The sequence below is a fragment of the Leguminivora glycinivorella genome, chromosome 15 (genome assembly GCF_023078275.1).
Source record: "Leguminivora glycinivorella isolate SPB_JAAS2020 chromosome 15, LegGlyc_1.1, whole genome shotgun sequence".
Lineage (NCBI taxonomy): Eukaryota > Metazoa > Arthropoda > Insecta > Lepidoptera > Tortricidae > Leguminivora > Leguminivora glycinivorella.
In genome coordinates this window covers 11,385,491-11,409,354 of record NC_062985.1, presented here as the reverse complement: position 1 = coordinate 11,409,354, position 23,864 = coordinate 11,385,491, and the positions used below count along the sequence as shown (strand labels likewise).

The 23,864-nt window shown below is 37.1% G+C and overlaps 1 protein-coding gene across 1 annotated transcript; it reads right to left on the bottom strand.

Moving 5' to 3' along the window:
• Positions 1-2,153: 2,153 nt before the first annotated feature.
• On the bottom strand, positions 2,154-23,628 carry LOC125234195 (alpha-(1,3)-fucosyltransferase C-like). Its single transcript, XM_048140403.1, has 4 exons — positions 23,616-23,628; positions 3,120-3,753; positions 2,672-2,891; positions 2,154-2,168 (listed from the first exon to the last, which is right to left on the bottom strand). The coding sequence occupies exons 1-4, from the start codon at positions 23,626-23,628 to the stop codon at positions 2,154-2,156; spliced, it is 882 nt and encodes a 293-aa protein (XP_047996360.1).
• Positions 23,629-23,864: the final 236 nt, after the last annotated feature.

Here is a 23,864-nt window from a genome sequence, read left to right as displayed (position 1 = left end):
GGGCCCCGAGGGACGCGCTAGCGAGTGAGTCTCATCTTGTTACACGGTATTTAAACTAATGTTTTAGATGTTTATAATAAAGTGTATTATTTTAATTTATTTTATAAAATTAATAATAGTAAAATAAGTGAACAATATTTTTTTTTCCGTTGTTTCGAGACATAACCAAGTTTTTTTCGTTTTGAGTAGTAAAAATATCCCTTATTTTTGAATTATTCGAAAATGTATGGAAAACGGCGAATTGCTATAAGTAAGAATAACAAAAGATTCGTGTGCAACTTTGTTCTTAATAGTAGGTACTTATACCTACCTACTACCTACCTATAGTTGAGAATAACGTTTATACGTTCATCTGTATTCTGTAGGTAGGTATTTAGATTTAAACATTTTGATTTAAAAAGTGACTTTCTTAAATGGATTACACAAGGAAAGTGCTTCATTAACAATAAAATACGCCATTAAAACCGAAGAACCATCCAACCACTCAATCTTCAGTAATTACGAGAACAGAATAAAAGCCATCAGGCAAAGATTCGCCGATTGTGATTGCGTATCCACGCGTAAACTGTCATAAAACCGGCATTAATTGTGAGCGTTTAGCTCATCATTGTCACGGCGACAATGGATCAGTGGACGGAGAGCGTATTCCAACTGCACGGAGGTTAGACAGTGCCTATGATAAGGCTAGTTCAGATGAACGCGCGACGAGTTTGATAGGAGAGAGCGTGGAAGTGCTATTAGCCACTTCAATTTCAAATAAGTATCTATGAAATTAAGTATGAGGCTTAATCCAAAACAATGAATGATCACAGATTATGCAAGGCCGGTTTCCGCCTAGGCCCTCAAGCCTCAGGCCTAGAAGTCCAGGTAAAACCTAGCAATGGTTTTCAAATTAAGAAATAAGGGAACACTAAATGCTAAGTGCAATTTTATCACGACTTTGACCGAAAATAGGTAGTCTCTGTAACCTCATCCATACTCATAATGTTACAATCGAAGTACCTTAAGTAACGTACATAATAGGTAAACTAAAAGAAATTGCTTCTGGTGCACGGCACTTTTACTGGTTCGACCGAGCCAACGGCTCGCTCACAAGAATAGTCATGTAGCCTCTCAATTATGTGGCAATTCAGGCTCTCTGTTTGCAATACTGCCGCCCGCACTTATGTGGCCCGACCACGAGATGAGATAGGACGATGTTGAGAACCGCGGGTAGCAGTCGCGAGCGCTCATTGGAGGAGGCCGCCCCCCGCTTTGTGGAAGGGACAGGAGTGCTGCGATTGTTTCTATAGCTATGATAAGTAAATGTTTCTTCGTATGGTTTTGTTTTTAGAAATGTAAACGGTCGCTCTTTATTAGGTAACAATACCTGTATTGGGATGGGTCAATTTCTAGATTGTTGTCAGCGCTTAATCTCCGTCAAGTAGATACCTAACCTAAATATTGCCCTCCGATTCTTCGGAAACGTAGGTAGGTAACATAATTAAATATCGGATGAAAATTCTTTTTATTGCCAATAAATCATTAAAAATCTTTGTAAACTTATAATTAATATAATTACTTGACAATTAAGTAATTTACTTTTTTCACATTCTGAATGTACATATATTATCCCTTAAAATTTATGTTATTAACAGAAAAAACATTTTTTTTATTGAAATTTCATGCTTAATTAGCGTCACAAAACTGACAGTGCGTTAATTTTTGTTAACAACTTATGCTACTTGGCCCCCCAAATTCTGAAAATACCCATAAAGTGCACAATGCACATGCACGGTGTCAAAAAGTTAAATTAGTTGATTACCTAAATCCAAATATCTACAAAGACTACCTGCCAACACATGCTACACACAGATCGGTCCTAATATGAGCAATGGAAACTGGATTCAGAAAACTGTCCCAGCAAGTCCTATCGCCGCCAGACGGCGCCCCTCACTCACACTAATGTTATTATTTGGCAACATTTACTAAATAATTTCCTCGTTAAACGTCCCTCCCCTCCTAACTACCGCATTGTGTAGCGATTTGCCTCCCCGGCTAACGACGGATTCAACCAATACGACTCCGATATTAATTACTTCGTCTTTTGTGTTTGTTTTTGTAGCAACATGCTCTTTTGTGCGATATGAAATTAATAACTACGGCCCAGTAAACTATATCGCGAACTCCTACAACGCCCTAATCAGTTTTGGGTCTGATGAGTTTTACACGCGAATTGTACGCGAGCACAGTATAATAAAGAGTACTATCGTACAGTATGGCCACTCCCGCTCCCCGCTGAAAGTGCCGCCCATCCCCTCTCGGTTACCTCACAGTTACCGCCTGTCGAAAACGCAAACAGTCGACCTGACATATTTCACCCATAAAAGCATACCTAGTACTTGTTCACCTACACGAGCTTAGACTGTGTGCTAGGAACGCGCCTCTTTTATATATTTGATCGCCAGTGTCCGAGGTGTGACGCGAGTGATAGTTTTAAGTTGGTACCACTGAGTACACACGGATAACAACTAATTAAACTTTAATACAAAAAAAAATATTTTAACAAATGTAGTCAAAGTATAATCCTAAAAGTTTCTTACTTTTCAAGATCCAGAATACCAGTTTTTTCGACATCCGAGTGATTTGTAGGTTGACATTGATACATGCGGCCAGGAGAATTCCACCATACCCTGAATGTTTTCTTAGCAGGAGCGTGCTTGGCTCGGTCGCTGTTCAACGCTGCGCACAGGTCACACAGGGGGGAGTTGTCTTCGTCTATTGAATAATCCTTCCTCCATCTGAAGTATTTTTCGTAAGCCTCCTGGCTCTGCGTTGCATGGTATATTGCATATGCTACGTTGTAGTGATGCCTTCTGGAAGCCTCGATGTAGGAGTCTGGAGGAAAGAACCTGTGGATGATGACACTATTTTGAACATTATGTCATATTAGGGTTAGGGGTTTAGTTACGACCTTAGTTAGGAATATAGTAAAAGCTGCACTTAATTACCTACGAAATTAGTCTACTGAGTCTAGGTAGTAGCAACTGAGTTTGTTTAATATCGGCCATGGCATGTCTTTTCGTGACATTTTTTTTTTCAATAAAAACCTTTCGTTTCGAATAGTTTTTTACATCTACCTGCTATAATTGGCTCCTCCGAAGACAACAGGAACAGCATAGTTTCTGAAACCTTCCATGACCTTCCTCGACACGTAGTCTTCAACAATCGAATTTTCAAACGCCAAGACAAACTGATAATTATGAGCCAGAATATCGCTATAATTACTGCTCCTTTTGTAACGCATGTGTTTGTACATTCTAACATTTAATAGACGAAGATATTTTTCCACCTTCAGAAGATAGTCAAAACCCTCAAAACTACAATCGTCTACAATCCAGACAACGGCTCTCATTTTGCTTCGTAGCATGGACATTACGCCTGAACTGAGGGGAGCGGAGTTCGTTGTCCAAACAACGTCTGTAGAGGGTGCCACGATGTCGCCGGAGATGTCCCGCACCACGATAGGCCTCCACAATATATCGGAATCGAAACGATACGTGAACGTCCAGTTGAAGTAATCGTCGTTGTATACTTCGCACGCTGGGAACTTGTAAGGAGATTCGTTCGACATGAACACGAATATCTGGTGCGGGCGCCGCCGCTCCCGCGGCCTGTTGTCGGACGTCAGAATGTTCTCACTGAAGATGATGGCGTCAAACGCACTGAAGTTGTTCAATAAATCTCTATCTGTAGTGAAATAACAATTCTTCACTGGACAATAATTCAACTCACGCGCAATTACGTTTGAAGACGCATATTTACGGTCCCAGAAGAGGATGTATTTCGTGTTTGCATCCGGTATCAATTTAGTAGTACTAAGCGTGGTTGAAAGTAAAGAGCACATATGGTCAGTCAAGGTAGCCAATTCAAGGTTGTCGGTGGAGTCTACGTTCACGTCGACCATCCACACGAGAAGGGCGACACATAGCGAAATTAAGAAAAGCATATAAGACATATTTTTTATTAAGCATTGCTGCCAAAACGACACCCGGGAAGGCATGCCGGTACAACATTGATGTGGAATTCTGAATATCCCGAATATCCAAGAATAATAAAATGAGAATAACGTCCCCTACTGTTTCGGGATAGGAAAGTGACAACCAAAGTGACATGCTGACTTATAGCTATGAAAGTTTAGTTTATGGTTGCCATAAAAAGTCTTTGGAGAGTAAAAAACCAGTGGTAAGTGGAAAGGAAAGAGCTGGAAAGAGAAATTCATCATCATCATTATCCTTGCGTTATCCCGGCATTTGCCACGGCTCATGGGAGCCTGGGGTCCGCTTTGACAACTAATCCCAAGATTTGGCGTAGGCACTAGTTTTACGAAAGCGACTGCCATCTGACCTTCCAACCCGAAGGGTAACTAGACCTTATTGGGATTAGTCCGGTTTCCTCACGATGTTTTCCTTCACCGAAAAGCGACTGGCAAATATCAAATTACATTTCGCACATAAGTTCCGAAAAACTCATTGGTGCGAGCCGGGGTTCGAACCCGCGATCTCCGGAACGAAAATCGCACGCACTTACCGCTAGGCTACCAGCGCTCCGGAAAGAGAAATTGTATCATTAAATATATGTGCTCCCTTACATTCCACGACTCACATTTACCTACACGCTGGCAAAAAAAAAGAGTACAATTTAAAAAGTGGCACCTATGTAGTAGTGTCGTCCCTTTAACCAAAACTAAACAAGATTATTAATTATTACTTATTATTGTTAATAATTGGATCTGTGAGAGCGAAGACGCGTAGAATATATTGGAATAAAATAAAAAAGTCTACAAATGTATGGGACATTTGTAGACTTTTTTATTTTATTCCCTTGGATATGATGGGTTTTCCTTGAGCCGAATGTTTTTGTTAGACATGAATTAAGCATAACACTGATTTAGCAACTATACTTTAATCAAAATAAAATAACTAAACAAAATTCGCCAAAACATGTTTATAAAAGTTTTGGAATAACTCCTTATAGATTCCGAATACTAAAAATAAAATTGAAGATGCTTTCTTATGTGAGTAATCTGTTTTATATGTTGCAAGACATTGCATATGGCATTCCACCATACCCTGAGGCTACGTTCACAATTCACATGGGCCAATTTTTCCCGTATACCGTGTACGAGATTTTATCGAATATCGTAGTGGATGATTTCTTGGCAGAGCATGCCAGGCTCGCTTGCTGTTCATGCAGCGCGCACAGAGCGCATAGACGATAAAATAGCAGGCCGTCCCTATCGCACTATTTGTAAGTGCGATAGGGACGGCCTGATATTTTATCGTCTATCGCGCGACCATGCTTCCCGTGCAGGTCGCACAAAGAAGAATTATCTTCTTCTATTGATACACGTTCTTCCATTTGAAGTATTTTTCGTATACGTCCTGCCTTTTCGTTGCCTCGTATACGACTTGTGCAAGGTTGGGGTGCATTTCGCCCGCACATTATGACAGATCTGAGCGGGGCGGAGTTCTTTGCCCAAATAGCCTTCGTAGAGGGTGCAACGATGTTGCCAGCGCCGTGCCTCACTACGAAAGGCCTCCATAATACATCGGAATCAAAACGATACCAAAACATCCACTTGAAGTAATCCTTGTTGTATACCTCGCACGCTGGACGACTCGTTTGACACGACGAATGTCTGATGAGAGCTCCGCGCACTCCCTCGAACTCTCCGCTCACTCGCTACCGAACATGATTGCGTCAAAAACATCACTGAGTATCACCAGGTCTTTTTTTAAGTGAATACACAATTATTCACTGGACAATTTAAGGTCTAGAAAAGCTGTCAGTCATCTTTGAAGTAAGGTACTAGTGGTCCCAGAAGAGGATTTGTTTCGTGTTTGCATCCGGAATCAATTTAGTAGTACTAAGCGTGGTTGGATTGGAAGTAAGGAGCACATAAAGTCAGTGAAGGCAGTCAATTCAAGGTTGTTGGTGGAGTCTAGGATCACGCCGCGCATCCAAACGAGAAGGACGACACATAGCGAAATTAAGAAAAGCATATAAGACATATTTTTTGTTAAGCATTGCTGCCAAAACGACACCCGGGAAGGCATGCCGGTACAACATTGGTGTGAAGTTCTGGAATAATTCCGATAAGAAAATAAAAATAACGTATAATAGTAGTAAATTAGCTTTGCGATAAGAAAGTGACAATGAAATGACACTTTGACGTTACTTTATGGACGATAACTAAAGAGCTTCAAAAGAAGAGGAAGGAGCTGCAAAGAGACTTAATTACTTTGAAATAAAAATACCAACAGACATAAAGGTACCTCATTTTAAAGTTGCTATAAGAATACATATAAGGAATAATGTGTAAGAATAATCGTTACACCTAAATTTAAAGTTTAAGGCATATTGTAGATACTTCGTGATGACTTCGTGGTATATTCAATGCACTATTGTTACAGAAGAGTAAGATCTGTGACACCAATGAGGAATGACATTGTGAATGACAAGTGATTCCTCCCTTTTTATTCCCTTGATCATGACCTTATTAAGCCCTTAGGATTATAGATTTCTCTACCGATTGACGATCAAGCATTTACAAGGACTGGACTCGAATCAAGACTTGAAAAGGATTATCTCCAACCCTCAACCTTCACATTAGCAAAGTTGTCAGACACCACAAGATTTAAACATTTGTCGACTCGGAAGTGAATATGGTGATAAGTTTATGAATTACGAATACTTATTTATTGAAGGGTAGGTACCTACTTAACTCTTTGAATATCCTGATAATACTTCAATTGCTAGTGACCCACTCAAACTTCAACATGTTTATTTCCAAACCGGATGTGAAATCATAGGAAAATCCTCCAACAACTCATTGTATGCGTGGGAGACCCACGATGACCATTCAAAAAGCCATTGTGCCCCTTAGGTGGCAACGCCATCACAGACTACTGATAAAGAGACAAATTTAGACAACCTGACAAAGACTTAATACCCCACTAATCTCAGATTAAGATCGATTTTGGCCCAGAACACGATAAACACTTCACACACAAATACTCAACCTTTCAAGAACAGTTAGAGTGTTACAAAAACCGGCCACTGCCACTGGTCGTACTCGCGACTTTTGTCGAGATACAGTTATTGTTGACAAAATAAGCTTTTGTCGTGTAAAATCTGCAAAAACGTGACAATGGACAGTAATTGAATTAAGAGCACTCGGAGGCGTCGCGATGACCGTTCTTGGAATGCCGGACTGACCGAGTTGTTATTTGTTACCAGGAGAGGGTGCAGCTGCGGAGGTGTCAACTTCCTTGCCAGTGCCTCGAGTCAATAACAGATGGAACTTTATCCAGGTGACTATGTATACAGACTTAACAAGTTGGAATTAAGGTAAATATACCTGTAGATTTATATGTTGAAAAATACTTATTTTGACAGTACCTATAGGTACGAGGTGCACGAAGAAAATGACCATCGAACTACTTTATTCAGACCTGTTAATAATATTATTGGCCGAAATGGCCGATAGGGACTATTAGGACCATTAGGAACCTAAGCGGAAAGTGTAAGGTGGACCGAAATTTAAACGAAAGGCGTAGGTGTTTAGATTGATTACCTAGTATCAGTTACTTTGTGTCTAACTTTTTTAATACAGCTCGCCCGCAACTTTTTTAATGTGAAATCAAGAGAGAATTGGTCTACCAATTCATCACACACCGGAATCACAGCTGAAAACTAACCACGACCTGGCACGCTCAATAATGCCAAATAACATTATCTGCCTGGTTAATACCGGCGGCGAAATATTTGCCAAATAATTTATAAAACTGTTCGCTGAATGTGCTCGCGAAATACGCTGCCTGTTTTTTTAAATAAGTACTGAGGTGAGTACCTACTCGTATGTCGTGTCGTAAGGAAACCGCGTGGATAAAGTAACCTAAGGTGCTAGGTCCTTTATATAAGTAATGACCAATGAACGTTTCAGATTGCGACAACTGAGTGCAAGTTTGTCTTATGTGTCCTAATTACTTTATGAGTATATACTTAGGTTAATATTCCTAACTGATAAAATAATAGACTTGATCCAGCTCTAGACGATGTATCCGATAAAAAAAACTTATCTACATAACAATGAGTTACTTACTTTTCAGGACTATCAGGAACTAATTAAGTCCTGTACCTACTGATGAAGTAGGTAGTATCTCTGCATCATGTTTAGTTTTAGATATTTCTAACCGGTTTGGTTATCCGAATAAAAACGGAAAATATCTTTAAAATTCTAATATTTCAATTATCGTTGTACCTACTTGTAGACGAGCGTCTCGGACATCCGGCATATTCATCTCAAATTGAGAACTTATTTCTTTAAAACCGCAGTTCCCAAGGGTTAATCCATAAGCTGTTAAAATATTTATGCACTATTTACGTATTGACAAAACAAAATGGTGGACAATGGCATTGTCCCGTCCCCGATTGTTGGTAAGTCGTGATCAGTCTATTGACCAGTGGAGTGCTTCCTATTGGGGTGAGAAGGGTCTTTTGTTAGTCATTCAATCGAATATTTTGTTTTAAATTTTATTCTATTTTGGTCCGTGGATACTTAAATAGCATTATACCTTATTTAAAGTAAGTACTTGTGTTTTATCGAGAATTTCATTTATTATCAAAGCGACTGAGTTTGATAAGCAATGTCATTTTTGTTTAGGTTATAGTTTAGATGTTATCTTATCTTATCTAACATTGTATAACTAGATTCTAAGTAAGAGCGAAGAACTTTGTAAGTCAGTGTACGCAATGGCTTAGTTATTGGCTTTTTATTTCTGTTTTAGGTCACGTTCTCCGAAGTGTAATGTATACTTTCTTTAAGAAAATGATAATCTGAGTAGGTGCCTACTTGCCCAGGTTAGGGGATCTATTTTTCTCGTATGTTCTATGTCTCCAATGACATACGTTCAGTCAACCAATTGGAACCCTAGGCCACTGTAGAACTATGTCATAGTGACGTTATAAATTAGATTGTAAGAAATCTCTTACTGCTTGTCATTTTGACATGGTTGTAGAGTGGCCTAGGGTTCCAATTGGTTGACTGTACATAGATAATGTAGCAATAGGTACTAATCTATCTATTATAGGTTATAGTTACCCACCAAAGTTGCAAAAGCCAGATATGAAGACAATCGAATAGTCAGGAAGGGCGTCCTCGAGTAGGCACAGTCGAGTCATCAAGTGTCGAGTGGCCACATGGAGAGTAATCCACTTACTGGTAATCTGTATTGTGCTGTGTGCCGACCGGCCGTGTCTAATTCAATCACAACTGTTGTGGGATTGCTGGTTTTTTCATGTGCAGCGTAGGGATTTTTTAAGGGCATTGTTGTAATGAATTTGCATTAAGCGTAGAATTGGCCTGTATGAAAGCTTTTGCTGTACGAATACAATAAGAAATTTTTTAACGAATAAAAATACGTGAAGCTTTACAAGGCTAAATTAATTAGACAATTTTTTTCTTACCAAAATAAATTAAGAGTGATTAGGCATCTTTTACTTAGGTGAACATTCTTCATCTTAGACTGAATCGGCAATTCCCATTAGGTGGGAATGTAGTCAAAATACTATTAGGTAGGTGTATATATCGATCGGGATAAATACCTTTTTGATTTTTGTGTGCTCCTATATCCCGGTCAATAATAATAAAGTCTAATGAAAATAACCGTGAATCATTCAAAACTCTCTAATTATTATAAACTATCGTTTCCAATAAATCATAAATAAAAAAAAGCCTCATCTAAATATAATTAATTGACTGAGGCTGGTCTACTCCGCCAATCACTTCCTTTACTTTTCCGGTTATTTTAAAATAGCTCTAATATAATTTACTTAGGCATTAGATTTAAGAGGCAATAGTCAAGTTAATTAAGAACTTAAACTGTTACAATGCAAACCCAATCTTTATCGTAACAGCCAATCGAAGCAAAACTCTCACTTTGCAAAAAATCATATCGCACTCGATCAGAGCTTACAAATACCTATCTCCCATCGCCAGATCAGACGCAACAAGAAACATTTATTGTGTTTACACAAACGTAGGTGGTAATCCGAGGATCGGACGATTACTTATTCAAAATATTAACTCACTGGGTAAGGGGACCCCTCGAAAAAACCCTTAATAATATTATTGGGTTCTAATTTCTCTTGTGAGTGTAATCGCGGGCATATAAAAGTGTCACCGGGCCTGAATGGAGGTGCCAATTTGTATAGAGTTACCTCTTGAATGGGACGAGGCGCTTTAGGTGTGGAGTTACACAATGCCTTGAGGTTACGCAAAAAATACTTACCTAATAAGTTCGTAAAACTTACGCAGACATTGCATTGATATCATTTTAGTAAAGATACAATTGGATTCTCGAAGTTTGGATTAAGTGGGCATATTCTGATTGAAGTAGGGTCCACTTTGAATCCGATATTACTATTAGAGGCAATAAAAATATTGATTTTAACATTGACGTTCCCAAAACGTTACACGTGACCCAGAACCAAAAATTTATGAATAAATAAATTTTGTTAAACGACACGACATTGCGAACTTCTAGAATTCGTATGGTAAGTGGATGCAGAATAGTTAACTTAGTTTCAAAACTTGAAAACTATGAAAAGCTCCCTGGGATCTACGCAAACTTCATTAGACTAATTTATTTTATTGAGCAAAACGAAGCGGCGTATTGAGGTGATTTTTTAACTGGCGATAGTTGAAGGGATGGAGAATGACATAGGCTACTTTTTGTCTCTCTGTTACCATCCACTTCCCTAAAATGGGAGGTCGGAGATTGTACGGAGCATTCCTTAATTTTGGAATTTAATGCGAGCGAAGCCGCGGGCAAAAGCTAGTATTTAAGAAACATAGCACACGTCACCCACGTCACGTTCGTGAAGTCAGTTATTTTATTTCGAAGAATCGTATCAGTTTGTGCTAAACTTAACATATGTTATCTTCTTACCATTTTTAATGTTTACATGAAAAACAAACTTTTAATCTGTAGGTACTCTAGACAAAATAAGTATTTTATATGTAACACATTTAAGCAACTAACCGTGACATGTGGTCATATATTTGTCAATAAAATAGTACAGCTTTCATCTAGCAACCTCAGATTTCAGACAAACCTTTTGGGATAGGTCAACTCTAATTACGTACATTTCGTCCTCGACTCGAGCCAAGAGTACACACAGTCGTACATGTACACTTGTAGATCCGTGTACGGCACAGACGGGGCCCCAGCCCCCCACCCCGTAATTAGCCCCCCTACCAGGCTTCCCTTCCCTGAAAACACGGAGCTACACGATAACAACAACTTTTTGCACGTGCCTGTACATTTACATGTGAAAGGAGGTTTTATTTTTCGTTGATTCTTATGTTTGTTCCAAAGGAAAAATGTGTAAGTATTAAGTATGTACCTACTTAGGAATCTTAGGGTATGTATGAATAAGCTATAGCGTTAATTTATACCGTTCGTATAACAAAATCACCAATTTTATCAGTTCTTTGGAACTGGAAACAAGAAACAACCATAGGTACCATACAATACCCATCAGCCATACCCAATATTGCTCCCATATCCATATGTATAATTGATTTAGAATAGTAATTCTAGAAGTTCTGATCTGTTTGTAAAATACAGTAAATAATAAAAGAAGTACAGTGTTTTGTTTTTACAATTGTAGGAGATAAGTATAAGTATGATTAAGACAAGAAAAGAAAGAAACACGAAAAGAAACAAGTTTTGAATAATCAAAAATCAAAAATAAATAAAAGACGGTGGGAAGAGGGAAAAAAAAAATATTGCTCCTAGTCCAATACCGATCGCCAATATAGGTAAATAGATATCGGATTTATTTCTTACACGTTGTATTACTGTTACTTCATTGTATTGGCATTATAAGGTATTTGGTACAGATGAAAATTAGCTCTTATTCTCCTAAATTTAATCTAAAATTATTACTTACTTCCGTGGTACTTCCCTAACTAAGATATTGTTCGTAGTAGGTACCACTTTTTGATTTGATTGTACACACTGTTTTCTAAAAACTTGTGCTCACTTCAGTACCGTTACCATGGGCTGCCCAAGTGAGAGCCGTATTACTTTACTCAGAAAGTAAGTGAGTTTACGTTTGTTTACAATATATTGTGCCTAACTTCACGCCAAAGAAGCTGCTTCTATCCCTTTCTAAATTTATCAATAAACGGAGAAAGAACTACAGGCGAATGCTACGCCTCTGGTGTTTACGCGACGGAACTAAAATCATAAGTAAATGTAATTTACCTATCGAAATCTGTCAATATAGGGTCTACTGCAAATTTCGAAACATACGCACTGAGGGATTCTTCCTCTTTCACTTTATACTGATAAGAGTAAAAGAGACGCATGTCCACATTTCGATAACTTCGGTATTCGGTAGTAGGCCTCAAACCATAGGCCAAGTCATTCTAACGTGACATTTCTGTCAAGTTATACAAAAATCACACGGAATTTTCAGGATTATATATATTTGCAGTTTTAAATAAAATTATGACTAACATATTGCATTAATTCATAATATTACGTGAAATTCAAGATTAGCTAAAATTGAATAAAAAGATAAACCAGTGAACAAATCAAATAAGGTAATGAGTTATTTTTGGCCATCATTTTGTACTAAGTATTTACAATTGAGATGATTATATTGCTCAAAGCAGTTTTTGGTTTCAGAAAGATGACGGAAGCTATGATTGAAATCAATATTTCCGAACAAACCCGTATGGTATTCAGTCAACATGGAAGATGGTTCAATTGATATTAATACTGTGGCACTCTGGCAGTTACGCTACTCATAACCTTAGGGCAGCAGAGGGGAGCAGTACCAATTTATAGGTGTTTTTGTTCCGCCATGCACTTAATGGTATTATTGACCATGATCATCACAGGTATATGTATAGAAGTGCTCCAATAAAGGAAAAAACCTCAACTCCAAAAAATAATCCTGTTACTAAAATAAAGTATTTCATTAATTGACTTTGTTTATTTGTGATGTTCTCGAGTAGTAAAGAAATAGAAATATTTTTTAAAGAAAAAGGGGGCATTGCATCTTATATAGAATTAGCTTTTGCCCGCGGTTTCGCTCGCGTACTAAAAGAATTCTTATTCAAACATATACAAATAATTAAATTTTCATTTGGATCCGTAGGTTTCTATGCAGACGTTTGTCTGCGTTTTTTTCGATTACTCATATTACTATTGTTTTTAAAAAAGAAATGCTTGCAGTGGTTGTACAAATGTTACACAGTGACCACAGCGTAAGTAATAGGTACGAGTAGGCATGTATTCTATATACACTGAGGAAACTACATATTGTACAACAGAACTCACATAAGTAGCTCCGTATCTCGGCACTATTGTCGGTGGGTAAAAAGTACTTTCTCGCATACAATTACCGATTGCCGACCGATTACCCCTATCCCTAACCCTACCCCTATCCCTATTAGGGTTTGCTCCCGGGAAATACCGGTACCGAAAGTACCGGGAATTCCCGGGATTTTCAGCCAAGCAAAGAACCGGGAAATGAACTTGAAGGCTGTTTTAATTTATGAATTTATTATGAACACTATTGGCGCTTTGTAAATAATTTGTAATTGTTCAAAAATACTTCTTTTCATTCATAAAACATTGTGTTGTGTAGTTACTAAATAGTCATAAGTTTAGCATTTCAATATGTGCAATATTACTTTTATGATTAACAAAGTATTGTTATTCCTGTAATTGTTTCTTCTGCTGTATGTTGTATTAAATATTGTATGTTTGCGCTGATGGCCAAGTTGCCAATGCTCCCAATAAATTAAAAAAAAAATTAGCTTTGTCAATTTTGACACAAGGACTTAGCTGAAATGTCAATCGTTGACGCTAAACCATGGACTTTAAATCTATGCGCTAAACGCCGATCGAAATTCAGTCTAGCTCTGTCATGTCAATACGGAAAAGTGAGATAGCTAAGCTACGATAACGATGTTATCATAATCGTTTGTGCATTTGGCTAAGTGCCCTGCCAAAAAATTAGATACAATTTTTACTTGTTTCAAAATTTTCTACTCACTTTTGTATCAAATTATAATCTTCATATACACCCCATAACGGCCTAATCGCCTTCAAAAGTTCTATACCTTACCTTAGACTTTGTCGTTACCTATGTCGATGTCGTTGTAATTGATGTTTGATATGTACGTAAACGCTGAATTTTAGGTTTTTAGTTTTCGTTTCACGTCAATTTATTAAATACTTAGCCTGTTACTTAAGAATATTACAAAATAAACAAAATCACAGAATGAGATACTTTATTTCAGTAATAGGAAAAATTTTTTTGAAGTTTTTTCCTTTGGTTCACTTCTAATATATACCCACGAGATATGGTGTTATGGTGACTATAGGTACAAGTATTGTGCATTGAGGAACTAACATGCCCATGAATTGGTACTGCCTGCTGCTGTAGGTAATCAGTTGATTCTTAACTGCCTCATTCATTATCAATTTGAACAATCTTCTACGTTGGGTTTGCTGAATACCATACGGCTGGCATGGAAATATTGTTTTCAATAATATCTTCTTTTTCTGAAAGCAACCAATATAATCATCTCAATTGTAACTAAACAGTACAAAATGATGAATAAATATACCTAACTCATTACCTTTGTAAAAGTATCAAGCACTGGTTTCATCACTGGTTTATCTTTTTATCGAACTACTGACTAACTGCTACATTTAAGCTGTTCTTTAATTTCACGTAATATTATAAATTAATACATATTAGTCATAATTGCATTTAAAATTGCAAATATAATCGTGAAAATGTTGTGGGATTGTTATATAATTTGACACATCAGAGTGAATTGGTGGTTTACTTTTACGTTAGTGACTGTCATGATTACTCACGTAAAGTATTGAGTTTTCACTAGAGACTGTCAAATAGTTCTGGTTCTATTGACTTCATACAATCAGAAAGAGAGCGCCTTAGCTGTAAAGTTAGGAACGTATTAAAAACTGGGAGTAAACACGTTAATAACTTATGGTACCGATGAAAATTTTAGTACGTGAGCGTTTCCGCTTGGAGCGCTGTTCAGTTTTTCCATACATTTTCCGTAACTCTCACTGAAAACGTAACGTATTTTTTTACTTAAAAAAGTCATGGTAAGGCTACAGATAACATCGCAACTTACTGAAAAGAGAAAGTTCAGATATTAATCATACGAACATATTTATTTACGTCCTTCTTCCGCTTCCGGTGCAATACTCAGAAGCTAAGCTCACTAAGCTGTATCTATTATTACTTCTTTATTCACTAATAAGTAAACGATAAATTAATGAATATGTGTATATGTAATATGTATGGCCCCAACTTAGGCGAATAGGGGATCAAACCTATATACAAACGCAGTTCTTATTTTGTTCCACGGGTATTTATTTACACTTTAAACATGTGATAAGACGAGAATGAGAGGTCATACATAGATGTATTTAGATGTGGTTGATATACTGAACTAGGTACGTCAAATTGTGTGTGTTCATAGTGGAAATTGGGTAGGTCCTAAGTTTGTACAGAAAAGGGGTGTTAAGATGGTAGACCACTGTATAGAACTTTGATGTAACTACGAGTAAGAAACAAACAATCAAACCACTGACACAAAGTAGGGGTAATCAATAATAATAAAACACAATCAATCAGATAATCATATAACATTTTGTTTCATATTTCAAACCCACTTGAATAGCTGTACCCGCAGAAGCCAGACTTGATTAAACACAGTGCAATCCCAAATTACGCCGTCTCTCGAACAAATCGACTGAGCACGAGGGTCGCCAAGGGATTATCTTCAAATAAGCGTATTACTGCTCCTAGCCCATACTTAACATACCTGCAGTAACTACATTTGAAAACTCATATCGTTAAGCACTTTATGTAATCAGAACAAAGTCTAAAGTAACACAAGCGACTAAGTGTACTTATGACTTTTATGCGAAGCGCGTCTGTGCTCTAGCCCCGTGCTTTGTGATCCAAATAACTACGGCTTCGCCCTACGCGCCACATACTAGAAAAATACACTACCGACTATATCACTTACTGCGACTGCCCGCAACAGTTTGGCAGTTGTCTGTGGCTCGACTAGATGTGAGCAAAATATCGTAATACAAACTCCTTGTTGGGAAGCCCTCCGAGACCAGACGGGCATTATTTGCGGATTTGACGAAGAACTAAGGTTTCGTAATGCTTTTCATCTTTCGTTTTAGATTTTGAGTCTTCGGATTGAGAATATTTTCTTGTCAGGATTTTGCTTTGTTAGGTATAAACAACATTTAATTTGTATTTTATATTATAATAAATACCACAAAATATCGATACTGAGTCAAGTTATTCATAAAAATTCATATTCAGATCAAATACCTAGAGAATTTTACAAGTAACCGACAATACTACCTATAGATAGATACATAGATCCATGTAACGCAGATTCCCACCCTATAACTTTACACCAAAATACCTAAAAGTACTCATTCTGTATTGGTCCAATCGAGCGACCTATTAATCGTCATATTACATTTATCCCATCACGGTCACGATGACTATCCGGGCAACATCTAACCCCACTTTGATGATTCTACCACAAACATTTTCTCTTCGATTTCTCAGACATGTCCCCAACTTTCACAACCAATAGTCACACATTCGCTTCCCAAAAATAGTCACACATTCAAACCTTTACCTAAACGACAATCCTTCCCAAACACGTGTAAACACCCCACGTAGGGAGGTTCCCGATCGATACCCCGAGTTGTTTCGGTAGACATAAACAAATTGCCTACAACTGAAACTCAGCCGTCGGGCGGGGGCGATTACCATAAAATTATCGCGAGCGAAAAGCGCTTTACACTCTGCGGGGTCATGTAAATATATGTGAATTGTGAAAGAGGAAAGTTGAAAGAAGGGCCCTAAAAAAACAAAGCAACATGAATAATCACAAAATTTAAATTTTGAAAAAACCTCCGACCACTACATAGTGGACCGATTTTCATGAAACATGGCTAAGAACACTCCTGACTAACCCAGCTTTCAAACAAAAAGAAACTAAATCTAAATCGATTCATCCGTTCGGGAGCTACGATGCCGCAGACAGACACACACACAGACAGACAGACAAACAGACAAACAGTCAGTCAGACACGTCAAACGTATAACACCACGTCGTTTTTGCGTCGGGGGTTAAAAACAAAACGTATAATAATGAGTAAACACAAACACAAATGTAGTGCCAGCGCCTGCTACGAGTACCACGCGCTACGAGCGTAACCGATAATTTAGAGGAAATGCGTATACTCGTACATGTAGCGAAAAGCGCCTGCGCACAGAAACCCGATACCCGACTCGTTGTAACATAATTGAACAACCCTTGCAATCGATTTATCAATCAATCTATTTATCAATTTTTCATGGAGAAGTTTAGAGAACATTGTTGTTGACAGTGAATCTGTGGAAAAAAACCGGTTCAGCATAAATACGTAGGTACGCTAGGTACTAACAGCAACACCCTTATCAAGCCATCGATAAACTTTACGCCCTTGTAATAAGGATTACAAATGTACAGCTAACAGTGTTGCCGATGGTACATACATACCTAGTTTTTTCAGTATGTAGTTGTCAAAAAAAAACGATCGTCCCCGTGTCGTTGTCGTAAGCCGTAAACGAATCTTAATACCTCCTTTGTGACGTCTAAATATTTTGCGCGCAGTTTCTTCCACAAACTCGGCGTTCTCTAATTCAATATTCTTGGCGCGCGTTCGATTCTCCGCAGAGTTTATTTAGCACCTAGCGTTTCATCGAGAAGTTTAGAGCAAATTGTTATTGACGGGAATCTGCGGAAATGGGCGATGTGGCGTAGATATTTTGCTAGTACGTAGGTATGCATAATTCTATCGTGCATCAAAATTTTCGGAATCTTTTTAAAATACGAGTATTTGATTTTGAGAATTCGAAGTCTTAGTTAATTACATATATTTAAGGATATTATTATGTATTATTGTATAGGAAACCGTAGTTAATCTTATACTCGTAACGTCGTACCTATACAAGGTACAGGTACCTATGGCATGGGTATGTGAAAGTTTGTCGGTTCGATACCTACGTATATAAGTACCTATAGGCTACTATAAATTTAAGATACAATTTGCTTTTAGCAGATTAAAATAAAAAAAAATATTCTAAACTATTTCAATCAAGCTTGCACACTGCAATTACGCACTTTACAATTCAATAAAACCTACGCCCATACACATAAAAACATTTCTACCACTCAAAAATACCGTTCCATAAACAAAGCAAACATAAAATAAACTGTACATTCACAGACACAAATGAATTTATTTCAGTTAGTACAATCGCGGACAAAAGACCTCGAGCGATGGGCGGGACGCCACGCCCCGTCTTAGCGGCAATTACTCGAGTGTTGCCAGGTAGAAATAAATCAATCTACATATTTTACAACCCAGGTTAGCCAAATGTACTAACGCTTACGATAATATTGTTATTGTATCTTGCTGTCTCTAACGATCTTCCATATTGGCGCGACAGAAACAGACTGCGTTTCGATCGACGTCTACTTAGCGTCAATGATTGTCATTTCAGCTAGGCTGGCAGGAAATATAGGACAAATCTCAACAGCTTTGTGCCAAATAAATAAAGGCTTTATTAGAATGGCGGATGTATAAAGGGAAAATCGGGATTTAAAATTTACAAATCATTGTTTTTTTTTTACAGAGTAGGTATAAGGCAGGATCGATTTAAGGACATCAAAATGATACCGAAAGAATATTGATGATCGTATTAAAATGCCTCGAAGTTATTAAGGGAATTAAAAAAAACATCGTAAATTACGTAGGCGTGTATAATAGTATTTTATACAATCGTGATATAATACACAGCTTTTCAGTCGAGTACCATGTTTAGGCCACGAAGCTTGCTGAGTGGCCTAATAGTACGGTACGAGAGTGAAAAGCTTAATTATATCACTATTGTATACAATACTTTTTCTACGAGTCATATCTTCATCATCAATGGACGGAAATATCATCATTCAAGTTAAAATTAATGTCAATAGCGTCGTTCACCGTTGTATCAACATCGAATTATCTAGCAACCAATTGTTTGTAATAGTCGTCTCTGATTGGCCGATAACGCGACAGATAAAAAAAAATGTGTTTCAGATGCAGAAAAATTGGCCAGGTATCGCAAATTAGTATAGAAATTGTATGAAGTTCTATTTTTGAAATTATTACAGTTAACTAACGTCAACTATAATGAGATAGTTAAGGCACACCTCGGACACTGGCGGTCAAATATATGAAAGAGGCGCGTTCCTAGCACACAGTCTAAGCTCGTGTAGGTGAACGCGTACTATGCTTGTATGAGTGACATATGACAGGTCGACTGTTCGCGTTTTTGACAGGCGGTAACTGTGAGGTAACCGAGAGTGAGAGTGGGCGGCACTTTCAGCGGGGAGCGGGAGTGGCCATACTGTACGATAGTACTCTTTATTATACTGTGGTTAAGGTGGAACTGCCATAGAGTATCCAACACTGAAAAGTTAGCACATAGTTTAGTCTGTGGTGTCCTAATTGACAGATTACAGACGACGAGTAGAAAAAATAATTCTTCATTTATCTAGCAATAAATTAGGCTATGTAGTCATAAAGAAGATATATTATGTATAGTCAGCAACAAAGCTATGAAACAAGCCAAAGTGCCAAAAGTATGTATACAGAACTATATTGCCTGCACCCTTAGCACGTGACTGGCTCGAGAGTATGTGTACGCGAGCGCCTTTTCTCTGCCACGATGCATGGCATAGGTATTAGTTAAAATAATGTTACTAGTTAAGTTTGCATGTAACTCTTTTACTGTTTTTTGTTTTAATTTTTTTTTGGATGTTAAATTGTCAATGCCATGTATGTTGTGGGTATGAATAAAGAATATATCTATCTATCTATCTATCTATCTATGTTGTTTGCTGTGTACTTAACACAGCAAAAGGGAATGTACAAGTTTCTAATGGGGTGGCAACGCGAATGTGACACTGTTTGAGTTGCAGGCGTCCATAGGTTACGGTGACCGCTTTACATCAGGCGGGCCGTATGCTTGTTTGCCACCTACGTAGTATTAAAAAAAAATGTCGCCGCGAGATAGATCACGCGTCTTCTTCTAATCGTATTAATGACATAAGGACGGGTAGTCTATCCCGCGGCGACAAACTCTCGTGCCAATGCCATTCATGTGCTAACCCTGCTGTACCTACATACATTAAGGGGTGTATACATATTTTTAGCACTTTGTATTCACAGCTTGGTTGCTGACTGTACCTGTTTATACAGTGAAATAATAATAACGGTAACCTATTTCAAAACCAACTTAAGTAAGTATATACCTGGGGGGTTACCATGAAGTGCTAAAGCTGTTCAGTTTAGGTTGAGAGAAAGGGACGAAGCTATAGCAGTTCCATAGCTCCGTCCCTCTCTCTCAACCTAAACTGAACGGCTTTAGCACTTCGTGGTAGCCCCCCTGTTTTGAGTGGCCGAAATGGGTTCATATTTTTGTAGTGTCATTGCTTATATTTTTATTTGCCGAAGGGATTAAAACAGACGTGGTTTCCCTGTCAAAGTGAAGTGACTTATCTATACAAAACGGATAAACGCCGCTCGGCCAGGCGGTGAGCTGCGTACATCTCGTATTCTTAACCTCTCGTATGCTTAGGAGCAGATCTGCTCCATATTGTTTCAACTTTAACATGTAGTTATTATGACTAATATATTAATGACAATTTTTTGACAGACGCATACGAAAGGTTAAGCTCTCTATCCCTGCTCACCGCACTGGGTTTATGACTAACTCTTTTGCTGTCCAGGCGAGCCGTCTCTGGAACTCGCTCCCTCTCAGTATTAGACAAGCCCCAAGCAAGTTAGCTTTCAAGCGGGTACTACATCAGTATCTGCTGAAACAAGAGTTCGAGTAGAATCCATCAATATATATATATGTATGTATATATATATATATATATATATATATATATATATATATATATATATATATATATATATATATATATATATATATATATATATATATATATATATATGTATATATTTGCGAATATATATCAATTATTAAGTAAGTATATTTATTTTTGTTTGCATATATTTATATTTATGTATTATATAAGTATTTTTATGAAGTTAATCAGTTGTTTTCGATAATTGTCATTGTCATTTTTCTTTCTCCTTGCACCATTTTTACATGTCTCTGTTTGGCCCGATGGTTGACTGGTAGAGAATGCCATTAGGCATTAAGTTCGCCATTTGTACATTTTTGTTTTATTTGTGCAATAAAGTTTAAATAAATAAATAAATAAATAAACGGCAAAAAATCTTAACACAGAAAATGTTTTTATTTTTTCAATACGATTTGTGTGTTATGCGAGCAGGCACAGGCAATCATGGTCGCGCGATAAATGATAAAACATCAGGCCGTCCCTATCGCACTATTTATAAGTGCGATAGGGACGGTCTGTTACTTACCATACTTGCCTGCCAGTTCTCAAAACACACGTTTGTACATAGCCACGTCAGCAAATTTTTATTGATCCTATTTTATTACTAATATTTTAGTAAGACTTTCGTAAGATAAAAATAAAAATTAAAAAAAAAGTCTTTCAATTCCACACCAAAAAAAAAACAATTAGGTATTAAAAATGTTAAGAAAAGTATGTCTACAACTAGCTTATACATCTAATGGTTCTATTCATATTTTAACTTAAATTTAATAACTAAGTGTATAATAATATTTCGCTATGCTATGATTGGTGAACCTCTTTGCGAGTAAAGGCCTCCCCCATTTCTCCGATATGGTGTTGGTGACGTCATCGATCCATCTTGTTGCTGGTCTGCCAGATTTTCTTTTTCTTTGTGGACCTTTCCAGAGTGTCACACGTTTAGTCAATTTTTGATCGCTCATTCTCGCTATATGTCCTGCCCATTGCCATTTCATTTTCAGGCAGTGCCCCAACGCGTCGATGACTCTTGTTCGTTCTCTTATTTTTGTGTTTCTTACTCTATCTAGTCTCTTTAAGTTTAGTATGCTTCTTTCTTGGGCTCTTCGTAAGATATATACAGGACAAAAGTTATAATTAAGAAAATATAGATGCTAGAGAACCTTAATGACGAAATAAAACTTACTAAAATCTCAATTCATCAAAAAAATCTTGGCAATAAAATGGGAATAATGTCAACAAATTTATCTTTTTCCTTAATTTTTGAGAACTGCTGATACATGGGTAAGTTTTACCCTATTAGGCATATAGTATAGTTGATAAGAAGAAGAAGATAAATTCTACAATTTACTGTTACTAAGGTAAGGACGGGAATTTTATGTAGTTCAACAACCAGACAACAACACACTATAGGTATAGTTATACCTTAACCTGTAGTACTGTTAGTTTTACTTTAACCTACATTTTTATTTCTGCTAAATTAAATATACAATAAAAACTTCCTATTTTAAAACCTACCCATTAGAATGCAACATATGGAAATAATGATTCTGTTTCTATTTTGTACTAAACTGGTAAGCTCCTCATTTTTTTTAATCTTTAAGTAAAGTAATTTAATAAATTAGTTTCAATTTTGAAGCCAGAAAGGCAAGTATGGTCGCGCGATAAATGATAAAACACCTAAGTACAGTCAAGTGCAAAAATACGTATCGAAATAATCGTCTCATAAATATGGTAGGTACTACGCTCTTATTACACCGGACTAAGATGCTATAGGACATATTTTTGAGTAAGATGTGTACACCCATATTTTTACACTTGACTGTACTTGCCAGCCTGAAGTAACTGTTGAAAAAAACAATAAAAAAATAATGTTCGCTTGGAGCAAGGATTCGAACCTGCGACCTTCCGACCCATGGAGCCGGACGCTCTGACCAACTGCGCTATCCAAGCCGTGTGGACTTCGCTGAATTCTTGAATCACTTCCTCACTTTATACAACTACCCACAGTACGATAGATATATTTTTAATTTTTTGTTATTCAAGTTAGTTCATGAATGAAGAATCCAAAATAAAGACAATAATAATTATCTTAAAGGTACTTACGTGTTAAAGTTTAAAAGTTACTTAATTTATTACCGTAACATTTAGCTAGATACTACATAGTCTACATACCTACTACCTGTTTGGAAGGTATTACCTGAGCACTTCTTTTTTTTTGTCAATAAAATTTTTTTGTTTGTTTTAGGGAATTTTAGGTCAATTGTACTCAGAATCACGAGTACTTTCAATCTCACTGGGAGACAAAAAGTGTCCCAGAATTTCCATACTTTTTTGTTACCCCATACAACATGTACGGAAAATGGTAACGAAATAAGAAAAATCGTATGGGACAATTTTTTTTAACTACTAGGATTGAAAAAGCCAGTAATTCTGAGAAGAAATAGCATTTTTTTTTTAATATCACACTTCATAAAAGTGGCAAAAAAAAAAAAGAAATGCTCACCTATGTCTTTCATTTTTATAAAGCAGTGTTATGGTTATGGCAGTTTGTCGCTGTAGTACCTACCTGTCTGTAATAATACTAATAATAAAAAAACAATTTTAAACAAAGTATTGTCTTATAATATAATCTACAAGAAGTACCTTCAAAATTGAGAGGTGTCAAAAATTTAAAAATATAAATCCAATTGTCTATGTTCAACAGACAATGGCAAGTACCTAACTATTGATAAGATGTAAAGGTAATAGAAAA

What these genes read in the sequence shown, in the direction of transcription:
- LOC125234195 (XM_048140403.1), bottom strand. An exon ending in GGAGGAGCCAATTATAGCAG is followed by an intron (nt 2,892 to 3,119) that starts GTAGATGTAAAA and finishes CATCATCCACAG; the next exon opens with GTTCTTTCCTCCAGACTCCT.